The 27,737-nt window shown below is 32.6% G+C and overlaps 1 protein-coding gene and 2 non-coding genes across 3 annotated transcripts; 1 reads left to right on the forward strand and 2 right to left on the reverse strand.

Moving 5' to 3' along the window:
* LOC130441027 (inactive tyrosine-protein kinase 7-like) lies at window positions 1–27,660 on the forward strand. Its single transcript, XM_056774486.1, has 4 exons — window positions 1–129; window positions 10,401–10,538; window positions 11,204–11,368; window positions 27,494–27,660. The coding sequence occupies exons 1-4, from the start codon at window positions 90–92 to the stop codon at window positions 27,658–27,660; spliced, it is 510 nt and encodes a 169-aa protein (XP_056630464.1). The 5' UTR covers window positions 1–89.
* On the reverse strand, window positions 26,207–26,279 carry Trnav-aac (transfer RNA valine (anticodon AAC)). Its single transcript has one exon. It is a non-coding gene; the product is annotated as a tRNA-Val (tRNA).
* On the reverse strand, window positions 27,173–27,245 carry Trnav-aac (transfer RNA valine (anticodon AAC)). The gene has a single exon. It is a non-coding gene; the product is annotated as a tRNA-Val (tRNA).
* Window positions 27,661–27,737: the final 77 nt, after the last annotated feature.

A 27,737-nucleotide genomic window follows, 5' to 3' on the forward strand; every position in this document is an offset into this window, starting at 1 on the left:
TCTAATTGTTTTAATAAGATAATGTGACATAAACTCACATTAATTTTGCTTCTTTTGTGTATCGTGGTGGTTTTGATTCTTCTATAAACATGTTTATATTAATTTCTGCATTGTTGATGTGTCTGTTGTGTAAGTACATAATTGAATAAGAGTAAGATGTCTACTATAAACTTAATTCTCATCTTTATATGACAGTGTGGATATATATATATATATATATATATATATATATATATATATATATATATATATATATATATAATAAATTGGGATCAAATTTTATATAGGTACTTATTGAATTAAAATACACAAAAAAAATTTAACTGCTCTCCTGCCTTTAATTCTAATATGGATGATTCACTCAAACTACTTAGTTGCATGTGAGGTGTTTTCTTTTAATACACAAAATAGTTCTATTTATCTAAATAAATGAATAGGTGTTTTAATCTTTTTGTTATAATTTTGATCGAGAATGAGGGTCATATTTAGAATAAACTGTTTAAACAGATAAATTATTGTTCAAATATCAACCAACATTAACTCTATTAGTATTTGTTTGTGTTGAAATAGGGTTTTAACATTTACCTCAATAAAGTGGATTTTTTCTATTACTTGATGTATTTTTTCTCTCAACATGATTCTATTGCATTTATTTGGTTTATTACATTAAATTATTCCAACAATCCCATGGGCTAGGCGATTTACAACGTATTCAGACCTAAAAGGTTGTTACAGATATTCAAAAGGCACAGGTTACAGTATGCATACTTCCAACTCTAACAATTTTCTTTAAAGTCTTCTATCTATTGAAAAAGAATGTGATTCAAATAGCAGCATTTGCAATCTGCAATTTGAGACTATAAATATCTCAAATTTATAAAGTGCCTTGTTTCCACTGAAAAATTTACTTGGATTACGTTTGAATATAATCAATCGTACCTCTACTGCATAAATCATATCCGTCAGTATATTTAATAAACTATCCAAGATGTAGCTTATAACTAGATCTCTATTAATTATTAGTAAATTATTTCTTCATAATGTAGGATTTTATTTGTTTACTAACATTAACTGTGAAAAATAAATTGTGTAAATGAACAAAACCAGTATATATACCTGGAGGTGTAGAGATGGGGTTTCTTCAGCTTACGCTGAAAATAACATGTCAAACCATGATCTCATAGTTTTTGAGTAGTACAAAAGTAGAGATAATCTCCCATAAATTTGTTCACATTAATGATAAAGTATATTAGCTTTGTTCGCAGTAGATAATTTGAAAACATTCCGAATGTATTCTGAATATCTTCTGGACGTGTCAAATACTATATACTTTTGTCAGAATATGCATTCCTGTACGAACGATTTATGTACATCTAAAATTATAATTTGGATTCGAAAATAACCGGGAGAATAAAATTTATAGAGGAGAGTGTCCAAAACCGGACCGGACTAACAAATTCTGTTTTAAAATCATCTAATATTTACTTTGTAATTTTAATCATCATTTAAATTCTAATCTAATTCAAAATTAGTACAAAAAAATTATTTTATTAAACCTTAGACTCTCTCAATTTGTGATATGGTTGCCGAAAGCGGACCCCTTGTCAAACTAACAATAAAAAAGCCGTGAGCAGCAGAGCTCCATCACGAAAGTCGAATTTTTCAATTCCAAATGACAACAAAGAAAAAATTGTCAGAATGACAAGAAATTTCGAAAATGGGAAGTAAAAAAAATCACCCTAGCAACGATCATACTCGTATTATTCATTAAATAGGAGGCGGCCCAGTTCAACAATTACAACGATCAAAATGATTTCGGGCGTTTTGTGCTAGAAGAACTTTGAACTTGAGAAAGACAATTCTTCAACACTTGCATGCGAAGTTCGAACCCTCTAGTTAAACTTTTTCTGGTCAAAAAATAAGAAAATATAACAAAAATGACCATAAAATGGAGAGGGGTGGATATGGAAAGTTTCGACTTTAGAGAGGAAATCATCTCGCAACTAATTGAACCTACATGTGAAATTTCATTTTTCAGTCGCTTTTCCTTTGACCTGCAGAGGTGAGTAAAGGTCAAAAACCACTTTTTTTACACTGCGACCCTTCGAAATATTCTACAGACATTCGAAAAACCATCATAATCGTGTTCAGGAGGTCTCAAAACATGGGAAAAATGATGTGCCCCCCATTTTTCTTCTAGTCATGCCTACCGTAATAGTCTAATTTTTCTTTGAAAAATTCGACTAAAAATGGTATTAAATCACAGAATACTCATTCTAGTTTCAAGTATAATTATAATTTAACAATCACAATACAATATAATACAATAAGATGAAGATTACAATCTCAGAAAATGATACAGATTGTATATTAAACAGAAACATAATTTAATTCCTTAGAGACAATAATGTACATTTGTTTTTCAGCACCGGCAACAAGAGGGGGTCCAGTTTAACCGATTAAAGCCATCATTTTGTCAACCCGATTAATTTTGAACCAAATATCTAAAAGAAACTTTTCGTTCATAAACAATAAACTTAAAACTTGCCACTTAAGACCATATACATATAGATATAAAGGCTTACCTAAAATTATCTGGGAAAAATAACGAAAACTGTAACACTGTTCAAAAACTTTTTTTACTATCAAAACATGTAATGGTGAACTGATGGTGAATATGTGAAGTGAGCTCAACTATATAGTGGTAGATGCCTAAACTACTGTTTACAGTTCAGGAGAATGCAGTATCAGGGGTCCACTTTAGGGCAAGGGGCCCGGTTTAGGGTACTTTCCTCTATAATTAACTCTCCAAAGATTTATTTTTTATATTTGTTATTATGAACTCAACTAGCATGTTTTTTAAATACTAATACGTATAAAACCACAAAAGTTAGAGAAAGAGAAAGGCCTTTTATTTCAGTCACAGAAAAATTCTACGAAATCTACAATAAATATGTAGAAATTGATAAAATTAAGTCTATCAGATGATATTTTTTTTTATAAATCTAATACTATAATTATCATTATACAATTTTTGTAAGCGTAACACAAGTTTTTAAACAAAATTTGAAGTAAATTGCATGAAATAATTTAGTAACTAAAGACGAGTACGGCCCTGACTAATCTGGGCTTTATATTTAAACACACGTATAATTGAGCAATTTCTTAATAATAACATACTTATAAAATGTTACACGAGAAGAAGCTTCATTGATTATTCCACAAAGTTAAAAACTAAACGTTAAATGTCTTTTTACAAGATGTATGTACGAACACTTGATCAAGACTAATACGCCGTGTTATATTCTACCATAAGTTAACCAGACTTCAGGCGGCTTTTATCTACAGTTCAAGTGCTTGTTCCCTCATTTCAGACTTCCATGAATACAATCGATGTAGCCTCCAGCGCCACTAGAATCTGAATACAACAATGCATTGGAAGGCTCAGATGTTTTTCCATCAACTTTAACTTCGATCTCGGTTAATATTTCAATTACCGACTACCAGGAATTACTTTCCAAACTTGTTCATTGATTATTATTAATTAATTAAGATATTATTTTACCTAGAACATAAAATTATAAACCAAACCGTTTGAGCGCCGCAGTTTGTGATGAATTGTAGTTTGTGGTGAGCTGCAACTATCGTAGTCATGACAAAAGTATAGAAAAAAAATTGTGCCTTACAAGAACTATCGGACTAACATCCATAATCGTACTTTATTTCAATAAAAGTTACCGCTTACTGAAGCATACAAAAGCAAAAAAGAATCTTGGGCCATAAAATTTCCAACTGAAAGTAGCAATTATGTTATATTCCATGGCAAATTGTTGTATACGACCCTAGATGAGGACTTTTAAGAGAACCGCTATACACCAACGATAAATTCATACCAAGAAATAACTCATTTGATGTACCTTGCACCGTAACTAACCGCCTTTGTTCTTCGGCAGTCGTACTCTTTTTTTTTTTGGAAATCAGGTACGCATTTAAAAAATAATCCACCTTCCAATTTGTTTTTCAAATCTTATTTCTTAATTAAAAATTCGCCATTCGATTGAAATATTATTTTGAAATAGTTCCTTTTCGAAAATGCAGTTGTTTCTAAATAAAAAGTGACACGTCAAGTGAAGAATGTTATCTGAAAATTGAGCCACCAAAAAAGCAAGACCAATACAAAATATATTAATATTGTGAACAAATTTTTGAATATAAACTCGGAGTACTTCATCGATCTCAAATCCGTTCTCTATTAACTGCTATAAACTCGTCGGTGTTGTAGGTTTCCTGGGGTTTCCCTGGTGAAATCGTCCATCAGCAAAATGGCTACGACAGGGAACAAACTAATTGTTTCATGGAACTCATGGGGCCCCTCACGCTCTAAATGAAGCAGCTTTGAGAAAAGAAGCATCATATCAGGTTCATTCAAAATCAACTTATTATTAAAAATTTTCGATTTCCTCTCGAGTACCATGAATTTACAATCAATTCTATTACTAAACATATCGCGCAGAAAAGATAATAATAGTTTGTCAAACTCAAACGCTTCAAAGAAAATGTAGGTGCAGCTTAATTCGGTTCGTTGCAATTGATCAAGTTTATCGGTTATTTAATACTAATTAACTAAAAGTATCGAAGGTGTGAAAATCGAAAAAAGACAATACCAATAAAATGAATCTAAACAGCATGTTGAAACTTTGCGTAAAGCTTGTTGAGACTTGTCATTGCCGCGTGCATAACGATTTTTGCGAATGCATTCGATCTCATGTAGTGGATGTTGCGTTTGTTCACTTTAGACCAAAAACGCATTCGGATGAACATTTCTCGAACCTCATTGAGGCACCTTTTTACACTTTAATGATTGCCTTTGCTGAAATTGGTTTACCACCCATCGTATTCATCAGATCCGACCGCCAACGATTTTGTTCTGTTTCCTAACGTTTCAGGTGAGAAATTTTCATCAAACGAGAATGTTATCTCATTCGGAAATGTAAATAGGAGGCCACATTGATGGGACAAAGATGTTTGTTAGGTTGGAAACTTTTGAGACAACCTTCGTATAAATCATAACGAGTGTCTCAATTTGTACTAATATTGTGGTGTTATCTCTCATGTTTTAGAAAAAGCATGACTACAGCAATTTAACTGAAAAACTAGCTAGACAAAAGTATATTCACTCTACCATATTATTCATAACCTCGAGGATGAAGTACGGGATAGGAAAAAAGACAAAATTAGTCACGCCATAAGACTAGCTATACACCTATGCATAATTAAAAGCCATCTTTCAAGTTATTATTCTCGAAGAAGAGGTCGCCTTTTAGAGTAAAAAGAAATTAATTAAAAACAGCCGACAGAGTTTGCTTTATCTCTTATCCAATTAAACTTACTCAAATGACTGCTGGTTTTTATTGTTTTACTGTGGAGTTTGAACTTAAAGCAACAGACGTCTTCTTTTTATTGTTTTTTGTAAATTCTAGTTTGGTTCACAAATACTTACACAGACGATTTTTTCATCCTTCCTTAAAGTTAATTACATCAATTTCATGCTAGATTTTATTATTAAAAAATAAAAATAAAAACTATATCTTTTAAGGCAAATAAGTGCAGGATATTATTGAAATTCGAAATTCAATATTGAAAGGCAACAAAATTCCAATAACGGACTTGTGAGCTGGTGCATTGTCGTTATGAAACAAAACTTTCTTCTTGGCCAATTCAGATATGGCTGTGCTTGCAGATGAAACGGTTTTCCCATTTCAATCATTTGTTATGATTGTTCTTTTGTATCGAGAAATGAACTCTTGGGTGTGAAAAGTCACTTTGTTGTTATGAAACTTAATTAGAACATTTTCACTCTATACTTATCTTTTAATACTTCACTTAAATAAACTAAATTCGACTTTTATATTGTTAGAAAATTCATTATTGAAGAGAATCATTTTGATCTTAGTACAAACTTACAACTTAATTACGCAATTCATATAAAAATAATCAGTCTGCTTCGTTATTGATACCTGTGAAGCATCTACAAGTCGCTCTTGCACGAGGTAAAACCGGAATGTTTTGATGGTTATTTACCAGAAACCAAATTTAAATTTAATAACGACCCGAAAATATTTGATTTGACTGCAAAAACTAACACCTTTTTTGATGATAAGTCTATTGTATGTACCAACAAGATGCAACTCTAAGGAAACTGTTTATGCTTCATTCGGAAAGAATGTAGAGTGATAAATCAATCCCTCTCCTGGCCACCATAGCCGTAGTCACATTTAAGAACAATTTATTATTTTATTTCATCAAACCTTAGCAAATGAATCCAACATTTATTTTCTAAGAAATTTATTAGAACAAGTTCAAATTTTCAACTAAGTTTACTTATCGACCAAAACAATTCCTTTGGGGTATTTTAAGAAAGGAATGATGTTGGCAGGTAAATATTTCACGCCCTTTATAGTATATACCTATACCAGACGGGTTAATTTGAAAATTAAATTAAAATAATAAAATATATAATAATAAAAATAATTAGGTACATTTTGCAAGAGGATAATAAAATATCAAGTTTCACTTTAAGAAAGAAAAAGTCCTAAAAAAGAAAATTCCCAATATACAACTGCATTTCTAGCGCAGTGTTTATCACAGAAACGTTAACAAAACTTTAGTGAATATTCAATATGTCGACCTTTGAAAACTATACTCCAATACATGAAGTGAAGACGGATGCACTCTCTGTTAACGAGAAAACTATTGCTTTAAATGGCTTTTAAATCAACGTTCTACAAACTTCTTAAAGAAAGGAATACAAGTGGATGTTTAAGTGGTCCAAAGTCTCCGTCAGGTTTACATCGATGAAGATTACAAATATGCAATACGCAGGAAAGTCCACACATTTTACCATTGATAAAATTTTGGCTTTGGCAGGTTCTACATAAACTAAATTTTTGTTGGAAAAAACAACGTAAAAATTCATATTTAAAAGATTCCGAAGAAATCGTGTGTTGAAGTTGAAGTCTTATTTACGGACGATTAAGAAACTCCGGAAGGAGTTTGGACGAGATTTGGGTTAACGAGGGACACACTGTAGGAAAAATATGACAATATAAGACGGTTAACAATTTTAGACAAGCTTTCTTGGAGGGACTATCAGCAGGATTGAAGATGAGAGCTCCATCAGGGAAAGGCAGACGATTAATAGTAACACATATTGGCAGAGACACAGTGGTCTACTGTTATTTGAATAAAAAAAAAGCGGTGACAACACCAGTTACCACTCGAGACAAGTTGAAAGTCTACCTACGACGTCATGAAGAAAACAAGACATTATTAACTGGTTAATACAGACAAATATTACATTACACAATGACTTGGTGAAAAACGAACTCTTGTCAATTGTCAAAATAAATAAAAATCCTCCCATGAAGTGGCAAGAAATCGCCAAATTACTATTATTCGTCTTCCTCCCTATCACTTTGAACTCAATCCGATCGAATTGATATTTGCCCAAGTTAAAGGCGAAGTAGCTCGGAAAAACACAACATTTAAATTAAAGGACGTTAGAATATTACCAAACGAAGATTTAAAAAACGTTACTGCTGATAACTGGCAAAAATCCATTCAGCATGTTACCAAATAGGAAAAAAAAATGTGGGAATTGACAAAATTATTGATCAAACCGTAGAATCTTTCATGATTCGTTTAAACAATGCATCCACTAGTTCTTTGGAATAAAATAAATATATTGTAAATATGTTAATGTGTGTAATGTATAGTTTAGTATATTTTCATTTTTCATACTTACATGTATATACTCGTATTTGTAAATAATTAAATAAAAATAACTGTATATATATATATATATATATATATATATATATATATATATTAAAAAACAATAGTAATATTTTATTAATTACGAAAAACCCATTGCAACGACTATGATGGTAAGGGTCTTCTTATTTTTGGGGAGATTCAGAGGTTGGTGCGAAAGAAAGTATTAAAATAGAGAGAGAAATAAAGGTATCCTTCAATTTTGAAGTCCAGTTACTTATTTATCATTGGCATATTAAAATATTCCAAATTTTGGACGTAAAGTACCGTACTAAAAATTTATTACTCTACGTTCTACCCATCTAACATCACGAGCAATAGGAACTTGAAACAAGAAGTCAAAACGCAAACAACAGCAGCATCTAGGATATCAGGATTCCTTCGAACCGTGATATGGAGGAATAAATTTTTAAGTATCGAAAGCAAAACACGGATATATAAAACTTGTGTCAGACCAGTAATGACATACGCCATAGAAACGAGGGCGGAGACTGCAACTACTAAGCGGATTCTTATAACGACCGAGATGAAGACATTACGCTCAATCACAGGGAAAACACTAAGAGACAGAATAAGGAGCAATGAAATCAGAAGAATGTGTGACGTCCCGGATATAGTGAGATGGGCCAGAGCTAGAAGAAGAGCATGGAGAGATCATGTCAATAGCGCCGGTATGAGAGCTGGTCCTCGCAGTCACAACTTAGGCTGCCTCTTTGAAAACAAAAGACACAGTCTTAAAATAAGAAGAAGAAGAAGAAGACGTTCTACCCAAATAGAGTACGTAGAGTTCGAGAAAATCCCACTATTAGGCAGTGGTAACTTTTCCAAATATGTTAACTTTAAGTCGGAATGTTTGATTCGTAATACTAAAACTACCCATTACTTTTAAAGGAAACATGCAGGTTTTAAATAAGCAATACGAGAAAAATCAGATTCAACTATCGTAAAATAAACATATGTATAGCGTGTTGTACAAACTGTAATACATAAAAGTACAATTTTCCCGTATTTACTATGAAAAAATCTTTTCAATCTCTTTAAAAGAGAATTTCTGGTCATCGCATGATATGTCATCGTTAAATGTTTTTTTTTTTTGTATTTAATGTTAATTAAGAAATAAGATACCCAAATAAAATCAATATAAAATAACTCTTCGTTTTTTGTTTTTTATTTTTTACCTACCATATATATTAATAATAGACCTCTTTGGTAGTATACAAATCTACCTGGCATCCGCCAGGGGCTCGGGCAACCAAGCTGTAGTTAACCTGATTATATGTTCACGGTAATGATAAATGATCCTAACCTATACTTAATGCAACACCTACGGTACTGTTTAATTTATGAAATTATACATGGACAAACTTGTTTAAATTAAAAAGTTCTGCATATAAATGTAGTTCAGGGAAAAAATAATATTTCAATGTTATTTGCCATATATCAATATGAATTATATTTAAAAAAATTAGTGGATACTACTTCGCAAAATATTTTAGGTAATATCAGATGTTATCAGTTACATTATCCCTGAAAATAATGCCAAAATCATACAAAGAATCGAATTCATTGTAATCTTCTTATTTATGTAAATAGTTTTTAACCATTCACCAAAACTTACATACTAAACTGTTCAATTATATTTATACATATACTTAACGTCTAATTTATTTAAAATCCATCGTTTACTTCATTTTTCTTATCACTTGACACTGTTCCGATGAATTTCCGATACCAGTTGTTCACTAACTTACGACTGCTAAAGTTTATATATTAAAAACACGTTCTAGAATATTCGACTTCTTGAAATCTTAGGTTGCAAGCGCACCAATCAAACTCTAACTTCGATAAAATATTGAAACAGGACCGGCCTCACGGTCTATATCAATGAAGAGTTCGTAATATTTAATCTATCATGCACGATATTGCATATTCGTTTGATTAATATATTTCCTTCGTTAGCTATCTTACTATACAGGACGTTCAGAATTGTCCTTGTTTATATGATCACTTCTAAAAGCAGAAAATCGCTTACAAATCATTCCACGTAACGGAGAACTTTCAGAATAATATTCACTTCACTTTACCTCGTTTTTTCTTTTAATTATATATATCCAACCCCAACAACAGTTCTGTTTAAAACTAATCTGTCAGATTTATTTATAATCACCGTAGCGAAAGTGTCAAATTTTGAAAAGCGTCGAAACTCCTTGCTTACCTAGAACCGATACTCTCAGAGAAGCGTATTTTTATACAGATTTTGTTGATCAAATTGAATGGAACAAAAAACTTGGTCCGGTAAGAACTAATCTTCAAAGAATTGAACGTTTTCTTGAAATGTTATGATTCGCATTTTTCACTTTATTATACGGCTGCTAAACTTTATATATTAAAACCGTGTTCTAGAATATTCGACTTCTTGAAATCTTAGGTTGCAAGCGCACCAACTAAACTCTAACTTATCTAACTATAACATACATATTAAAAGAAAAAAATAAGTCAGATTTACATTTATTTTTTTATTGAGACTATTTGAAAATCATATAATAAATAAATCTTTCTATTTTCAGGTGGTGTTGTACAAGGAAAAGAGGAACCTTATTTCGTGAAAACCCCAAAAGACGTTGATGTGGTTACAGGCAATTCCGTAACTCTCCAGTGCGAAGTAACACCCGACAGCGGAATGAGATATTACTGGGAATTAAATGGTACGAAAAACTGTTACTTTTTTTTTTAAATACATACCTTTTATTATCTATGACTGTGTATAAATTCGTTTTTTAAAAATTGATTTTTATTTAAATATTAGTACTACATAATAAAGGGACTAGTTAAAGAATGCAGACTATATCTTGTTATCAATTAAAACACCTTAAAAAAGCTTAATCTATATTTCAACATACTCTTCATTTTTTTTTCGACTTGATGCTCCACGTTTAGTATTCCTAAGTTTCCCGCTAATCCATTGAGGAAGAGTTTAAGCTTTTGCTCGGTCTTGGAGCATTTGCCATCTAATTGTTTCTTCGGCTTGGGGAAGACGTGATAATCGTTGGAGGACAAGTACTAGCTGTACGGGGAATAGGGCATGATATTTCGCCTAAATTTGTTCAAAAGCTTCTGTGTTTAATGACCGTGAAGCCTTATAGTGAAGAAGAATGTTTCACCATATCTGTTTATTGCCTCCCAGATTGCAGAAAATCGGTGAGGAATACCCTCCAAAACACAGTCGTCATAACTTTTCCTGTTGGCTTCGTTAGCTTCAATTTCTTTGGTGGCGGTAATCCAAACTAGACATTCATTACCAACTCGTGTATTTTACTCGTATTTGGAAATATACAGAATGTATTATCACAAAAACACATTTGTTTTTCAGGTTCTAAAATAGCTAATACCACTCGCCGACATCAACAAGGTAGCAATTTACATATAACTCGCGTGGATCGAGAAAAGGATTCCGGTCAATTCACTTGTATAGCCGAGGACACGACAGGACAAGCGACCGCTATCACCAGTTCGCCGGCTACAATCAACATTCAATGTAAGTACAAAATGAAACCGGACTTTTGTATTGTATCTCATATAACCCTAAATTATATAATTGTACGAACTTATTTGCAACTGTAATAAAAAAAGTATCGGTTTTCATTGTCATAAATTTCTCTTCAACAAAGGTAAAAATATTCTTGTTTTTAATTTACATACGAAAAAGTCTTTATTTATTCGCAGCGTCAGAAAGTTATTCAGTTTAATTTTTTAATATACAAGTTTATGAAGTATAAAGTAATGCTCTAATCAAAGAGCCAGAAAGTGAAAAAAAATTTCGATATTTGTATGACAACTTTGTACCTAATAAACATCTATCTAGTTATCTATTGTAGGTATTATTTATTTAATACATAATAATGATTTCCAAGCATACAAAAACTAATTAATTCAAGAATTAATATAATTTTTATTGAATTGAAATTCTTAGAATAGCTTTAAATACTCATTTGTCCACCTGGAAGCATTTTTCTTTTTGTGTATCAGTAATTACTGCCAAAAACTGTAATTAACTGCCATTTGCCTAAATCGCTACTGAGTGTCAATTAATTGCAGATCGATCATACATTCTCGATATCACATGAAAATGAGGATCTATCAACTCTGGAATCAATTTATCCTTATCGTTCATAAAATTGTTGATTTATTTTATGACGACAAAAAAATCTTACAAGTACTTCACATCTTCTTATCCATCTCACTTTAGAATAATACAAAATATCTCCTTGAAACGCTGATGATCTCGGACAGAAACTGTCCAAATTGGCGAGGAGTTCACCCATTTTATCTGATGCCCAATATTTCTTTTCAATATAGTATACATATTATGATTATTATATGTATATACAAATAACCAATAAATGCAGTATGATGCCGAAATTATTTTATTCTTATTAACTGGTAATTGAAGAAAAACGTCAACACAAAAAATTATACTGATGGACGGCGAAACCCATGAGGTAAATGGAACTTTGACTTTTTCACTTCATATTAGTCCCAGTGTCTGTGACCTCGACGTATTGCCGTTATCAAGTCATCTCCTTTTGAACAGGTTTCGAATGATCATTTAGCAGATTTTCTGAAATGAATCAATTACTCGTTTCGTCCAATTTAAATCCGATTAATTATTTTTGCCAATCAAGGTATACGGCAACTAATTATCGATTTCTTTGAACGTCGCTACCGACAACAGATTAACTATCAGTACACAGATCCGGACTATAATTCTCGGAACCAAAGCTTTCCATATTCACTAAATAATTTTTTTGATATTTTATACGTCGCTATCTACTTTTTTCTATCAAATTCCTTCTTTTAAACGGCAGTCAAACAACAGCGGTCGAGGTCTTTCAAATAAACAATGGGAATAATTAGTACCTCTAAATTGTGTGTATCCCGAGGTACGATAATTGGGAATGACAAGGTTTTTTCCTAACTTATCTATCCGGAAATTTTTCCAACATCTAACGAGATTTTTTCGAGGGTTTTTTCTAATACGTCAAAATTATTATTTAATTTTGATAAGTGACAATATTCTTTGATTTATAGAAGTAAGAACTGCCCTAACTTGTCAACATTCTCTTAGTAATCCTTCGATTATGTGATAGTTGTAGATAAAAATTTTTATTTACTATATTGATTATTGTCCCATACGTTCAAATCATACCTACCGTTTCGAGTTTACCGACTTCAAGTAATAAAAAAAATCCATTAAAAGGGCGACATACACACATGTCTTCAATGTAAAAATAGACCAGGACTTCATTTATACCGACAAAACAACTCCCCAAGTTGTAAACGCGTTTGATTATTATGAGTATAGTTTCCTGCGTGTATTTTTGTCGATAGTTTCTGTTCTTTAAATGATGAGTTTACTTTGAAAAATGTAGCCGCGGATACTGGGGTTAGGCCCTTTATACCATATGTTGGAATGTTTGTTCTGGTAATTTAGACTAAATTGTAGCCGAGTTCGTTAGCGAACCGTTAAAAGGGATTTTAGTTCATTAGGCGAATACTGTTATTCATTAAAATCTTTTCTTTAAAAATAGCAGAATTTCTGTCGAATATAAGAGGAATTTTTAAAAATTTGTTGCGATTCTAGATAAGATTCCAAGACATTTGACTATAATTTCGAATCATTTTATAAAGATTATTGTATAATTTCTATTTTGTACATCCCTTATAATATTATTATTATATTATTAATATTATTATTGAATCGGCCATAAAGCGTGTCATTTTTTAATGCAATTATAAAATTGTTTTATCAAAATAATGGGCTGTGAACGCTTTCTTCGTCGTATCAATTCGTTTCTTCGATAAACTGTTTATTTTTTTTATATTCGTTCAAGAAAATCTTTGTGTCTAATTAAAAGGATAGTAATAGTGAAGAAAGTTTAAACTGTACACCAGAAAATGTTGTTGAGTCGGTAACTGCAGCGACTATGAATCTTCTCCCTGAGAACTTCGGGGAACAGTTTTTAAACGAATTCTTTTATGGAATGGCGTACTAAAAAAGGCATAAACAGCTTGACAGAAAGAGTGTTACTACTCTACTTTGAAACTAAATCCAAAATGTGGAAGTCTTCAACACTTTGGTCGACTACAATTCAAAACTGAATGGTGAATAACGACGTATTTGGCGCAGTTGGCTATTATAGACCCAAAAAATTTAAAACATTTGCTCATGAAGAAATTAATAAGTTTCTGTTGCAAGCTCCAGACGATCGTTATCTCATGCATAAGATATGACAACAAAAAAATTTAATGTAAGCTTAGATATTGTTTGTAACATCTTTTAGGTTGCTTTAATAGTCGGAATCGCAAAAGCTCCTCTAAGGAAGGAATTATATAAAATAAGTTTAACGATATTAATAATACAAATACAAATAATGATACAAAAACTCATGTTCAACGACGATTTACTGTTATTAGTGAAATATCCGACAATAGATTGGTAACTTGGTAAATATTTATAAAAAATATAAAAACCAACGACCCACAAATGTCAAAACGCATCATTTCTTTTTTCAATATAGAAATGGAAAATGCAAAATCCAAGTTGTGGGTATCAATACCTTTTCAAAAATTTCCTCGCTTATCGCAACATATTTGAATTTACATAATTCAAAAAACTATTGGTGGTGATAGTTTTTGTTCTATTGTTTCTAATGTCCGGATATTGGAATTAACTTAAGCCAACCCCATTACCATTTCAAATAAAATTTTCAAAGCATTAATTCTCTGTCTGTCTATATCTAAGCATTCTATAGACACATTATCAACGATAATGTTTTTTTTTTTTTCGTTAATAATGTTAATAAGTCTTCTGTACGGTTAGAAATAAGTTAGATGGTAGCTGTAATTGATATTCATATTTATAGTGAAGAGTTAAAAAAAAAAGGAAAATATCACTGTTTTCCTAAGACTGTATAATTACAGATGAGTAACAGTATATGTATATACGAAAGACATCGAAGCCACTCCTGTCTAGTAGAACATTCTAAATGTCCAAATCTTGGTTTTTTTTTACAATTGAATTGGAAAAATTCAAGATAAACTTATATTCATATATAAAATGATGCTGATTTTCCTCGCTGAAACGCGCTGTTACTGGCGATTCCAACAAGTTATTTCTCGTTGAGTTGCATATACATAAACATGGCCGGGTGTGAACTGCGAAATGTTATTCTTTTCTTGCAGGCAAGAGGAGATAGTGCAGCGGAAATTCATCGAAGAATGAATCAAGTGTATGGTTAGGTATCGTTAGTTCGTGAATAGTGCCGAAAATTTAAAGGTGGCCGAAGTGATGCTCATTAGTGGATTCCGGCGGTGATATGATTCAACTAAAGAAACGCGGTGGGTGGAAATCCAAAACAGTTGCGGAGAGTTACGTAGACGACTCAATAATAAACGAAATTGTTTCCGAAGTGAAAATTTTAACGAGAACAACTAGTTCGACTTTAGGCAACATTGTAAATGTTCACGATCCTACCAACTATGCAATAAGTACTAACTACAACTATAAACTTATTCGTTAAATGTTGCCAATTCAAGTACCAATAGTACTAATGTACCTTCTACTTCATTTCAAATTAATAATGCTCACAATTGTATTTTTAATATTACTATTAGAAAATAAAAATTGATAAAAGTTTTGTCGAATTTTTTTAAGTCTACGGACGTAGAAAAAGTTTTGTGAAGTAATTTTTTTTTACACGTAAGAATTGCTGTCCTACTTGTGAAAAAAAAGTATTACTTTACTCACCTGTTGCATTAATAATAATTCTTCTCATTCTAGCTCACGTTTTTCAACTGAAGAAACTTTTTCACTTATTAATTTTTTATCTTTGTGTAACAATTGATAAAGAAATTTTTTTAATATTACGTGCTTCAATCAAAGAGTCTAATAATACGTGTTAAGATGGTAACTACCTTTTGAAGAATGTGAAAAAGTCATAGAATGTCTTAAAATCGTGATGATACGTTTCGAAATAGCTTTAAATTTAGAAATAAGAGAAGCTTTTCGATTTTTAAGGACTCTGAACCGGCGGGTGTAATTTGGGCGCTAACCATCCTTCTTTACCTGTCTGACCAAGAAGGGTAGATAATCCGACATGTATTTTCGGCGCTAAGAAGTGCAGGTAGGTCGAGTCATAAAATAACCCAATAGAGGAAAAGTTGATAGATTTTTAAGTAGGTTAGGTTAGGTTATGTAAATCTCTTATTTTATATGTAATATGTACTTGAGTACTAAATAAAAATATAAAGAAATATAAACTTTACTCTATTCTGTAGAGTGTTACAAAAATGTTGCGAGGAAACTTTATTAAGGGCAGATTTTTCATTTAAAAAAGTGCAAAGTGGCCCCCTCTAACGGTAAATTTTTTCAGACCTTAAGTGATAATACAATACAAAATTATATCTTATTATAAATGTCGGTGATTTAATAAATAACTGTATTTCATAAATCGTGTACTTCAGGCGGTTAGCGCCCAAAATACACATAGGATTAAAACGACCCTTCGGTCTTGGCGCCTAGTTTAGATGTTGTAAAAAGTACATTAATCCTCTAGCGCCCAAATTACATCCGCCCCTCTGAACAGCCTTAATACGTAGATTTGGAATTAGTTTTCTTTATTCTGTGGAAAGTAAAAATTCATTATATGGTCGTGGAAAATACCAGTCGAGCAATAGAAACTAATCGTTTATTGTTTGTCACCTATAATTCACTGTAAAACCACTGGAGCTTCACTATCGTGAGTTTTCTCAGAATACAACTCGTTACTGCTAAAATTATCGATGACTTTTGAAGACCTATTGACATAATTAATTATATGATTCATGAGAAAATTAACCAACACACCAAAAATTACAAATAACCAAGTTATCGTCTTCAGAGACTGAAGGCGAACCGAAGTCAAAAAATCGCTTGGGAATAGCTTCAAGTTTCGAAAAAAGCGAAGCAATTGGATATTTCAGTAATTCATTATATAGAAAATAATGCTGTTACAAATGTTTATGATATAGTGGAAAAAAATCGAAATATATTATATACTTTCTGAAACTTCTTGTGCAATAAGCGAGCGCGTTTAAATTAAGAATTGTGACACTATATATTTTGAGTCATTTTAGGAAAACGATTTCATTTATGTTCGAAGTACCATCACCACCTAGCCGGGGAACCCGGAGGCATTTGGGGATACCCATAATCGGAGGCCCCATATGCGTGACTTTCTTATTTTGCTGAAACGTTGAATGTCGAATTTCATGAATGTTCAAATCATTATATGAAGTCCAGTATTGTCTTCTGTTTTGCTTTAAGATATTAACCACTGGGGTGCCAGCTATCCTAAAGTATGAGTCACTGTATGCTCAAATTCAAACAAAAAAATCCTATTTAAATGGTCCGTTTTAATGCCTATCCCAAGCAGGATCTAGCTGTTTCATTTGGGCGTTAAAGGATTAATGTACTTTTTACAACATGTAAACTAGGCGCCAAGACCGAAGGGTCGTTTTAATCCTATGTGTGTTTTGGGCGCTAACCGCCTGAAGTACACGATTTATGAAATACAGTTATTTATTAAATCACCGACATTTATAATAAGATATAATTTTGTATTGTATTATCACTTAAGGTCTGAAAAAATTTACCGTTAGAGGGGGCCACTTTGCACTTTTTTTAAATGAAAAATCTGCCCTTAATAAAGTTTCCTCGCAACATTTTTGTAACACTCTACAGAATAAAGTTTATATTTCTTTATATTTTTATTTAGTACTCAAGTACATATTACATATGAAATAAGAGATTTACATAACCTAACCTACTTAAAACTCTATCAACTTTTCCTCTATTGGGTTATTTTATGACTCGACCTACCTGCACTTCTTAGCGCCGAAAATACATGTCGGATTATCTACCCTTCTTGGTCAGACAGGTTAAGAAGGATGGTTAGCGCCCAAATTACACCCGCCGGTTTCATTTATTACAACAAAAATAAAACCCCCAACATTTTATTAATATAGACAAAATTGTCTATCTCGTTCAGAATTTTATTATAAAAAACCGCCCTCGAATATTGCTTTTATTCGTTGCTAGAAAAGCTTTATGAGAATCTTCAAATTGCATTTGTTTGTTTTTAAAGAAAATAGTTTGTTTACCTGTATTTAACCTTCAAGTCAATTTGATTTGTTTAATTAATTACCGTAGGAATGAACCAAGGAATATAAAAATGCTCATACTAGATCATTTATTAGTAAATAAGATGATTTAAAACACGAATTAGATATAGAATGGACATGGTTAGGTGTCTTTCATTGAACTCTACCTACCACAGAATATTTAATAAAATTTGTATATTTCAACATATTTCATTTTTGTTTCATTTTTGAAACATCGCGTACACAGTGTAATCGTTTTCAGTTTATTTAAAATTGTAAGGTAGCTATCAACACTTAGCGTATCACCTACTATCAATGCGTTAACCTCACTTTGTATTTGTAAACGTTTTTTGATTTGATTACCGACCCGCCGGATTTGATGGATCTGCTTCATACATCCGCTCAATCCTTTCTAAAAAAACAAATCTCTGCTTTCATGCGGTTTTTACAACGTAAACCAAATTTTATGAATGTAAACAACAAAACAGTGAAGAATTTAAGTTTTGGTATATGTTACCGGCTTTAGTTTACTGTTATTACCTACTTTATTGTTTATGAGTTGTTTAAAACCTTATACTCTTTTTAGTGTTTTATATCTTAAGGCGTTAATACCGATATTTTGTTTATTGCTTTCGTAGAGGATAATGTGGATCGTTTCCATTTTATAGCTTTATCCTAATAAATGCCGAATACACACATACACAACACTAAATTTCGACTATATAAAGATTTCTCCGTATTCAAATACGATCATATTCAATTGAGGCCATTATTTGAGAGATAGTAGAGAATTAGTTACATTTGCTTCAGAAATTTGTGAGATACGGTCCTCAAATTAAATAGTTAAATAATGTATTATCGTGTGAGCGCATATGAGGTTAAATTTTTTGAGAGGGTTGGGTTACTAATTTATGTTTTAGAATAAGTTCGACACCTTTTTATAATAAGAAACGTCAAGTTCCTCAAAATAGACATCAACTACGGACATCACCTCTTAATTATTGGAAAATATTTGACCAAAGAACTATTTTTTCAAGTCTGGGAATTGAAAATAATCCGAGGGGTATAAATCTGGCGAATACGGTGCAGAAGGTATCAATTCAAACTTTAATTCATCAAGTTTAGCTACTTCAATAACGATTGTATGTGCTGGTGCATTATTTTGAAGAAACATCACTTTCTTCTTAGCCAATAGCGATGTTGAAAATATATGGTTTTCCAATAGGGACTTTAGTTTGTGAACGCACCTTTTCACTTAACATAGTCACTGTCACTGTCAGTTTATTTAGTAGATGATTCTCGACCTAGTAACAAGTTTAGTGGAAAAATTTTGAGTCTACATATTGTTGTGTGAGACTACGGGTTGGTCGAAGTGTCACAAAATATCGCTGCCGCTGAAACGTCCGTAGAAAATGATCCAAATCAGTCAGTTTATAGCGAATTTTACGTAAGGATCTTACTTTACACCAATACAAGATCGGGCTCACTCAAGAATTGTAGCCGATGGAACATTAGAAGCGACGTACGTTCTCCGATTGCGCCAATCAATCAATTTCATCGCAAAATCATCTTCAGTGACGAAACTGGCTCAATGGGTTTGTCAATAAACAAAATATGCGGTATTGGGCTGGGGAAAATCCACATGTGATTAATGAAAAACCACTTCATCCACAAAAGATAACTGTTTAGTGGGGTTTGCATGACGGCGGCGTCATTATCGATTATTTTTGGCCCGAATTGGAATATATGGACTTGGACAGCATGTGGTTTCAACAGGACGTCGCCACAAGCCACACAGCGTACGTTACAATCGATTTATTGAAGAACTTTAGAGCTTGATGAGCGGTCTCAATCTACTGGTCTTAAGAAATGGACCAGTAGATTGGCCGCCTCGTTCGTTTGATTTAACGCCTCTAGATTTTTTTCTTTGGGGCTACGTCAAGTCATTGGTCTATGCTGATAAGCCGACGACGTTGGAAGAGCTCAAAGCCAACATTGAACGCGAAATAGCAGCCGTTTCGGCCGAAATATGTGGCCGAGTATTGGAATATTGGGTCCAACGAATCAATCGCTGCAAACGGGCTCGCGGTGGCCATATGAGCGAAGTCGAGTTCCATTCATAAATGTTTTGAATGTACTTCAACCCGATAATAAAGTTTTTGAAATATATCAAATGTTTTTTCATTTTATTTTGAAAAAAAGATGTCAAGTCCTTATTGGAAAACCCTTTATAAAACAAGTACTTTTTGAGCGGGCGCGGTTACTTATGTATGCTTAAACCAGAACAAAGTATAAGTTGTTTAGTGAAAGGCGGCGATGAATTCTAGAAGATTTTTTAGTAAATAAAATTATCGAATGTATCTGTCAGCATATTTCAAATATGTTTTATTAGCTTGTGTGTTTAGCTAGAATTTCGGCTTACTGTTTATGCAGCATATTCATCGGCTCTTAGTTCTACAATAACATTTTGTAGTATATACACAGTGGGCCACAACAGTCAGTACCGATATTTGGTAAAATTTATTAGATTTTATGAAAATTCTGATGGTCTACAAGTTCAAATCAGCGTAAATTCAGCATACTATTACTAAAATCATGTGGATTAGCTCATTCAACTCGGAAAAATGACTAAAAAGTTAATTATCCAATAGACAATTTTAATAATTATAAATAATTAAACATCTTCAAAAAACTAGTGTTTGGCTTTTCGTTTATTTATTAATATTTCCGAAATTTTAACAAAAAAAAGCCCCAATTCCTAGAACTGTTTTTATGTTATTTATAATTTTAATTTAATTTCTAAAAATGACAAGCTCCGAAATAGAGTACGAAAAAAAATTTGTCAGGTACTTAAAGTAAGTTGGGAAAACTTAATTTTCCAACAAATTAGACAATTGTTGATGAAATTTTTTCAACCTTCCTCGTCGTTCGAAACTAAAAAATGTTTCGATTCGTGGAGCCCTTCTTATATGGAATACAAAATAAGTGTTTTAATATAATTTTTCATTCTCATGTTATTTTCTTTAACTTTTTCCTTCTCAGACCTTTTTATATGTTTTTTTTTTCAAAGAATAATCTTTATGAAAAGACATTCTTCCCTAGATTTGTTCATTAATCATTTATAAACAATTTACACAAATTTTAACTTTATTTCATAAATTTATTAATTAACAATTGTTAAGTTTGTTTAAAAACTAACGCGAGTAAATTCTATACTTTTCTCAGAGTTTGTTCAATGGCAGTTTCCACTTTTTGTAATGAAGATGAAGATTTTCATTGAACAAATAATAAATCGTGAAATGTAAATTTCATATTATTGATTGAATTTTCTCGCGTTTTCTAACAACTATTTATTATTTTAGTTACTGTTTATTCTTTACAACTAAAATTTAGATTTTTTCATTTAAACATTTTTCGTCATAGTTTCTAACTTCATGTGGAATGGTGATAGATTGATATGTTTCAAGAACATTTCAGATATTGAATAACTAAAGTCAATAATGAGATATTACACGGCAATAACATCAGAAATACACGCCCATTGTATCTTTATAGTGCGCCATATAATATTGTAAGAGATAAATAAACATATTAATATTGACTGATAGCAGGGTAGATGAAAGCGGCGTCTTTCATATCATGATATGGGAAAAATTCATATAGTAAATACATATTTTTCGTTGTTCGATATTTTTTTTGTTCCAAGATTACTTTAATTCGTTTTTAATTTGATTATTTCGAATGGTTAAAAAATATTAACAAACTGAATTTTTCTCTAACCCAGTAATTTGGCTCTCGCTCTTAATGGGCACAGAAGAAATACGAGGGTGGTCCCAGAAGTATCCGACCCAACAAATGAGACACGAAAATTTTGGAAAATAATTTATTTTTCAACGTAATCTCCTTTTAGCTCCATAGCGACGTTCAATAAGTTCGACACCTAAGAATCATCAAGCTTCTCAAAATAGCCATTAGGTTATTTTTTTAAGTTTGGGAACAAAAAATAATCTGAGGGTGCTAAATCTATCGAATAGGGTGCATGTGTTAGTAGTAGTGAGCTGGTGCATTGTATTGATGAAACAACACTTTCTTCTTTGTCAAATGCGGCCGTTTTTGGTTGATTTCTTCGCTCAAACGTCGAAATAAGTTCGCATAATACTAGCAGTTGATAGATTTTCTTTTTTCCATATAGTCAATGAAAATTATTCCGAAAAAACCAACGTCATGACTTTGATTTCATATGGAACGGTTGGTGTCTTCTTTAGAGCCGGTTCTCCCTTTTAATTTTATCGCTTTGATTGTTCTGTTGATTTTGGTGTGAACTGATTGTCGCACGTTTCAATCATGGTTATAAAATAACTTTATTTCTGTGAAACATTGCCAAACAATCGATGGAAACATCTCAGTTAATAAGCGATGTATTGCACTTTTTCAAACCCTTACTATGTCTGCTACCACGCGCGCTTTCAGTCGACGATCATCCAGTACCATTTTGTGGATTTTCTTCAACATTTCTCGAGTCGTCACTTCATTTGATCGACCACTGCGATGCTGATCTTGGCAGGTTGTACGACCTCGTTTAAACCCTGCTACCCAATATTTTCAAAATAAAAGTATTGTATCACATATCGATGATCAAATTTATAAATTCACTTTCACTGTTAACAGCTGTCAAAAAAATACTAAACAACGTGGCGTCTGTACTTTCTAATACAGTATTTTTTAAGCAACTACAGCCATCTCTAGGATAGGCCAGGTACTTCTGTACCATCTTCGTACACATTCTATCGTAAACCTTTTCGAAGGATAGAAATACGAATTAAAGAATAAGGAAGAAATCCAACGGAAAACTTATATACCAGGGTGAGTTTTAATCAGTGCTACTCGTTCTTACGACAAAAGTAGAGAATTAGTAACTCCGGTAAGAAATTAATGTGTCACCATAGAACACGTGCTTCTGAAAGAGTACAGATCTTATTATACCCAAAAATTAAACAAAATTTCTAATATCAGGTTTAACAAAAAATGAGATAAAAACATTTTTCCAACGATGCCTCTAATCTTTTTAATCCTTCCAAAAAATAGTCGGCGACTTTCTCCTCAGATTAGGCGCTCTTGTGATGAAAATCTTTCTCCTGCAAGTGGAATTCTAAAGTGAAGAAACAGGGAAAAGTCGCAAATGCTGTCAAATCAAATATTCTCGTATCGTTATTAAATTTAAGTTTCTAGTAAACAGCAATCGAAATATTCTGGATTTTCTAACAAAATTTTAGTGACACTTAAACTTAAAAAAGGTAATTTGTGTACAGTTTATAGTTTAATCTAAGAATTTTCTAACAATCTAAAAGGCGATTTAATTAATTTGCCTAACGTATTGAAAGAAAATAATCTTTAAAAATTGATACTACTACTACTAAGTATTTTCAACGAAAAGCAGCTTGTCATTCGGACATGAACAGCGGAAATATCACGTACGTAAGAAAGAACATGAACTTCCAGTAAAATACCGGTATCGATAGGGATCAGACAAGGCAATAGCCTCAGTCCAATTCTTTTAAATGTCACCATGGACGAAGTCAAAACAGAAGTAATCGGATAATGAGGATAATTTACAAAAAGTATTGCACAAATTTGGAATAGTGACAAAAATACAAAAAATAAAACCCAGTATGAAATATCTAGAAAATCTACAAGTCGCGAAATTGCGGATTTATAAAAAAAATTTAGTAATTTCTGTTACAAATATTTAGAGGTTAAAATTATAAGCAATAGGAACCTGAAACAAGGAATTAAAACACAAACACCAGCAACAGTTGTGAATTATTTTCAGAATTAATATTGATAAATAAATTAACGAATACGAGGGTTGTCCAAAAATAAACGGACGCTGTTAGAGTTTGGCTCCCTTTAGCCCAGCTCTCACCCCGGTGAACTATCTACAACGTTCATTCTTGTTTTGGTGGCCGGGAAAGCTGGAGCTTCTTTTTTTATTTTTACGCCAGGTGCGAATCACACTCTGTGATGGACAAGTCCCGTATATAAAATCATGCATTATGTCCATTAGGAGCCTTGTGTCTGCGAATTTTGTCCAACACTCGAAAACATTGTGAATTTTGTACAAAACAAATTAAAATTTTAGTTTCCCTCTATAATTTCACTCTATAAGCAGTATTTAAACAAATAAAAATTGCGTAAAAAAGAGCTTCTCGATCTTGTGGAAGTCTTGCAATACTAGAAATGTCATCTCTAAGAAAAATAGATGCTTATTGGGATCCGAAAGAAGAATTTTCATTTTTCAAATTTATATGAATGATTTGATTTCTAAAATAATTTTACAATTCATATTTTATCATTTTTAAAACTTAATATCTCTAAAAATAGAATGTTTTAGTGGAAAAAATACCGTAGGAGCCACGGGAGAAAAGTGTGTTAATGTCTTGGATCCATTAAAGACCTCTTTACACATTTCTTAGAAAAAAAAACCATTGTTTGTTAAATAACATTAATTATGGCCTCATATGAAAATTTTATTCTGTATGTGTTTTCGTTTGAAAGTCCGTAGACAACACCATCACATGTGAGTATACAAAATCCCAATCCCATTGGCATTGAAAAAAAAAAAAATAAAAGAATACTGCAAACAATTTTTCAGTCATTTTAAATATTTCAATGCTAGAAATCCAAACGGAATAAAAACATACAATACCTGCGCTTTTTCCATACAACGTAATAGTACCATACCTGGAAAACAAAAATATCCCGAACGCATTCAATCGGTCTGGAATCTATTCCCGAAATGATATTTGCTTAGTCTCATTCAGTAATGGAAATTCGCAATCTAGATATGAGCCAGACCAGAAAACGGAATAATGGAATATTTGCATGATTGAAATACAGGGAAAGTTTCCAATTAATTTGACAGCAATCATCTGTTGATGTTGATGAAGAGAAAATGTTTTGTTTTCTATCGGTTGTTTTCGTTCGGAACGATTTATTGGAAATGGATGATGATGAAATAAAAGAAGGGTAATAATTATTATTGCAGTTCGTTATGTGAATTATTATTGACCAAATCCAGCTTACTACATAAATGTGGAAGTTCATGCGATGAAAAGCTTTTTAAATAGGTTTTCACATCTGAATATTTCTAAGCCTCTATTTAAACATGTCGTAACTTGTTGTATTACTTTCTTTTAATCGTTTTCTATTTGTTTATTGACGTCGCAGTGCAATGAAAACTGAATGTATGTAAACCACTCGTATATGAAAATTCAGTAGTTAGACAACGGTTACCAGAAACCATAGTAAAAAGACGCGGATTCGATTGAAAAAGTCTTGTTGTAGTCTGGTTGAATTATGAACGTTTAGTGTACCTCAAAATCATTTCAGATGGTCAAGCTATTAATGCCGAAGTACGAGGCATATTTTTTAAGTAAGTACCGTTTTGCGATTCCGCCGCCGCAACCCCAAGGTCGGCGTTCCGCACATGCGCGCTGGTTACTACGCACTGACGCCATTACAGTCTGATTCTTCATTGTGTACGTTGTTTACTGAGTGTTTAAGATGCCTCCGACAATCGTGCGTCTCGCCGATTGTGAAGTACGGGTTGTTATACGATTTCTTAGTGCTAAAGGCGTAAAACCGAACGATATTCATCGTGAGATCTGTGAAGAACAAGAAACAACAATCCATGGAATGGCAGCATTCATCATCACCCAAAAAAGTGAAGTTTAAGCAAACAATTTCTGCCCGGAAAATCATGTACACAGTTTTATGATACAGAAAAGGAGTATTGCTAGTGGAGTTTCGGCCTCGTGATGAGACAATCAATGCAGCGTCTTATTGTGAGACATTGAACAATCTGCGTCGTGCAATCCATAACAAAAGACGTGGCAAGTTGAGTAATGGTATCGCTTTGTTGTATGTGGCTAATCAGACCAAAGATCTCATCAAATCTTTTTAATGGGTAACTCTAGATCATCCTCTATCCTCATCCTCATACTCATCCCTACGGCCCTGATCTGGCGCCCAATGACTACCATTTGTTCCAGGCTTTCATGTAAATGAATGAAAGTGCGAGAGTTTTTTGCTGTCTAATAATTTCAAGAAGGTTTTAATAAACTAGTTGAACGTTAAGTTGAAACCATTTTCATTTTGATATTTGAAAAAAAAGTGTTTCCGCCCGGGATCGAACCGGGGACCTTCCGCGTGTTAGGCGGATGTGATAACCACTACACCACGGAAACATATTAATAAGAAATTTAAATTCCAAACCGGAGGTCTTGCTGTATTTAAATACATACTAAATTATTTTGTCAGGGTTCGGTTTCCCGAGTATCTATACACGCCAGCTTAACTAATTGAACTCGTTCCAGGCGCGAGTGATTATAACTCGCAGCTCTCTGTATCGCTTGTACTACCTCTTGCATTGCAAGACCTCCAGCGTCTGTAATCTCGAACTTTCCGCTTGTATTTATCATACACAATGGTTAACTTAACTTAACTTAACTCTTGCTTCTAATTACGGTTTTACATATCCACCTCGAGAATTTGTACTAGACAGTTTCTCATTCTACAGCTCGTGTGTTGAAGTCCCCAGCCACCAAAACGTGGCCTGGCGTATTTAATATTTCATCTCCTACAGAATCTACCTCTCGAAATTTATGAATGCATTTTTGGGTGTGAGGTGGCAGCTGAAGACGGTAATCCAAACGGAACCAAGAGGTCCATTATGTACCAACAGGTCGTAATACCAAGGAGATGATTCCCTGTTTCGATACCGCTCGGAGAGGCTGTTTACATTTGTTTGTATGACACATATCATTTTCGATTTATGTATGCCTTTCCTAGGACGTCCCTGGAGACATTTGAAATGTGGAAAAAAGGTCTGATGACTTCTTGTGATGTAGTTAATATTTTTAGATACATATATCAATTTTTGAGGTTTCGGAAAATTTCAAATTTGGGTGTATATGACGGCACAGAATTATATGAACCTACACAATGTCATTGGATTATCATCATTTCACGTAAACAATATCCACTTCAGGAAAATATGTCTTAAAATACGATTTGAATAAGATAAAATTGTTAAATATTGCAGAAGCTACCAGTTAAAAAATTGTATATATAAAAGGGATGTTTCCGCCCGGGATCGAACCGGGGACCTTCCGCGTGTTAGGCGGATGTGATAACCACTACACCACGGAAACTTGTTTAAAATATTGTACTCGAATCTAGTATTTTTTTTTTATTAGTAAGTATTATTTTATTTCTGATCAAAATATATACATTAGCCCTCCCCAATCAATCATTTGGGAGGGCGCTTTCAACGGCTAGTCCAAGTGCTCGCATCCCTTTCCGGGCCACCCGACATCATCGGTTTTCCTAGCCTACTCAAATTCGAGGGAATGTGTGAAGGCAGCATGTGTACTGCTTTAAAGTTTTTCTTTACAACAAGGTCAACCGTTGTATCAATCTTTGACACAACCTGCCAAGGGACCCTTATACGTTCAAATCGAAAAAACAGCTTTTGCTTCTTTTTCTAGACCTGGTTTGACATACTCTTCTTTGGTTCAGGAAAATAACAGCATTGTGGACCGTTTTTTAAGTAGAAGTTCGAACTAAATTCGATTCGAATATATGTTCACGCTCCTGTATGCTAAAGGGACGGTTAATTGCATTAAAAGCATTGGAAGTATCTA

The sequence above is a fragment of the Diorhabda sublineata genome, chromosome 3, assembly GCF_026230105.1.
Source record: "Diorhabda sublineata isolate icDioSubl1.1 chromosome 3, icDioSubl1.1, whole genome shotgun sequence".
NCBI lineage: Eukaryota > Metazoa > Arthropoda > Insecta > Coleoptera > Chrysomelidae > Diorhabda > Diorhabda sublineata.

Bases quoted from the DNA above. Each gene is read 5' to 3' on its own strand.
- LOC130441027 (XM_056774486.1), top strand. From the start codon at position 90: ATGTTTATATTAATTTCTGCATTGTTGATGTGTCTGTTGT. The intron at 130-10,400 runs GTAAGTACATAA...TTCTATTTTCAG, and splicing joins ATTGTTGATGTGTCTGTTGT to GTGGTGTTGTACAAGGAAAA. The intron at 11,369-27,493 runs GTAAGTACAAAA...CTTTACAACAAG, and splicing joins GGCTACAATCAACATTCAAT to GTCAACCGTTGTATCAATCT.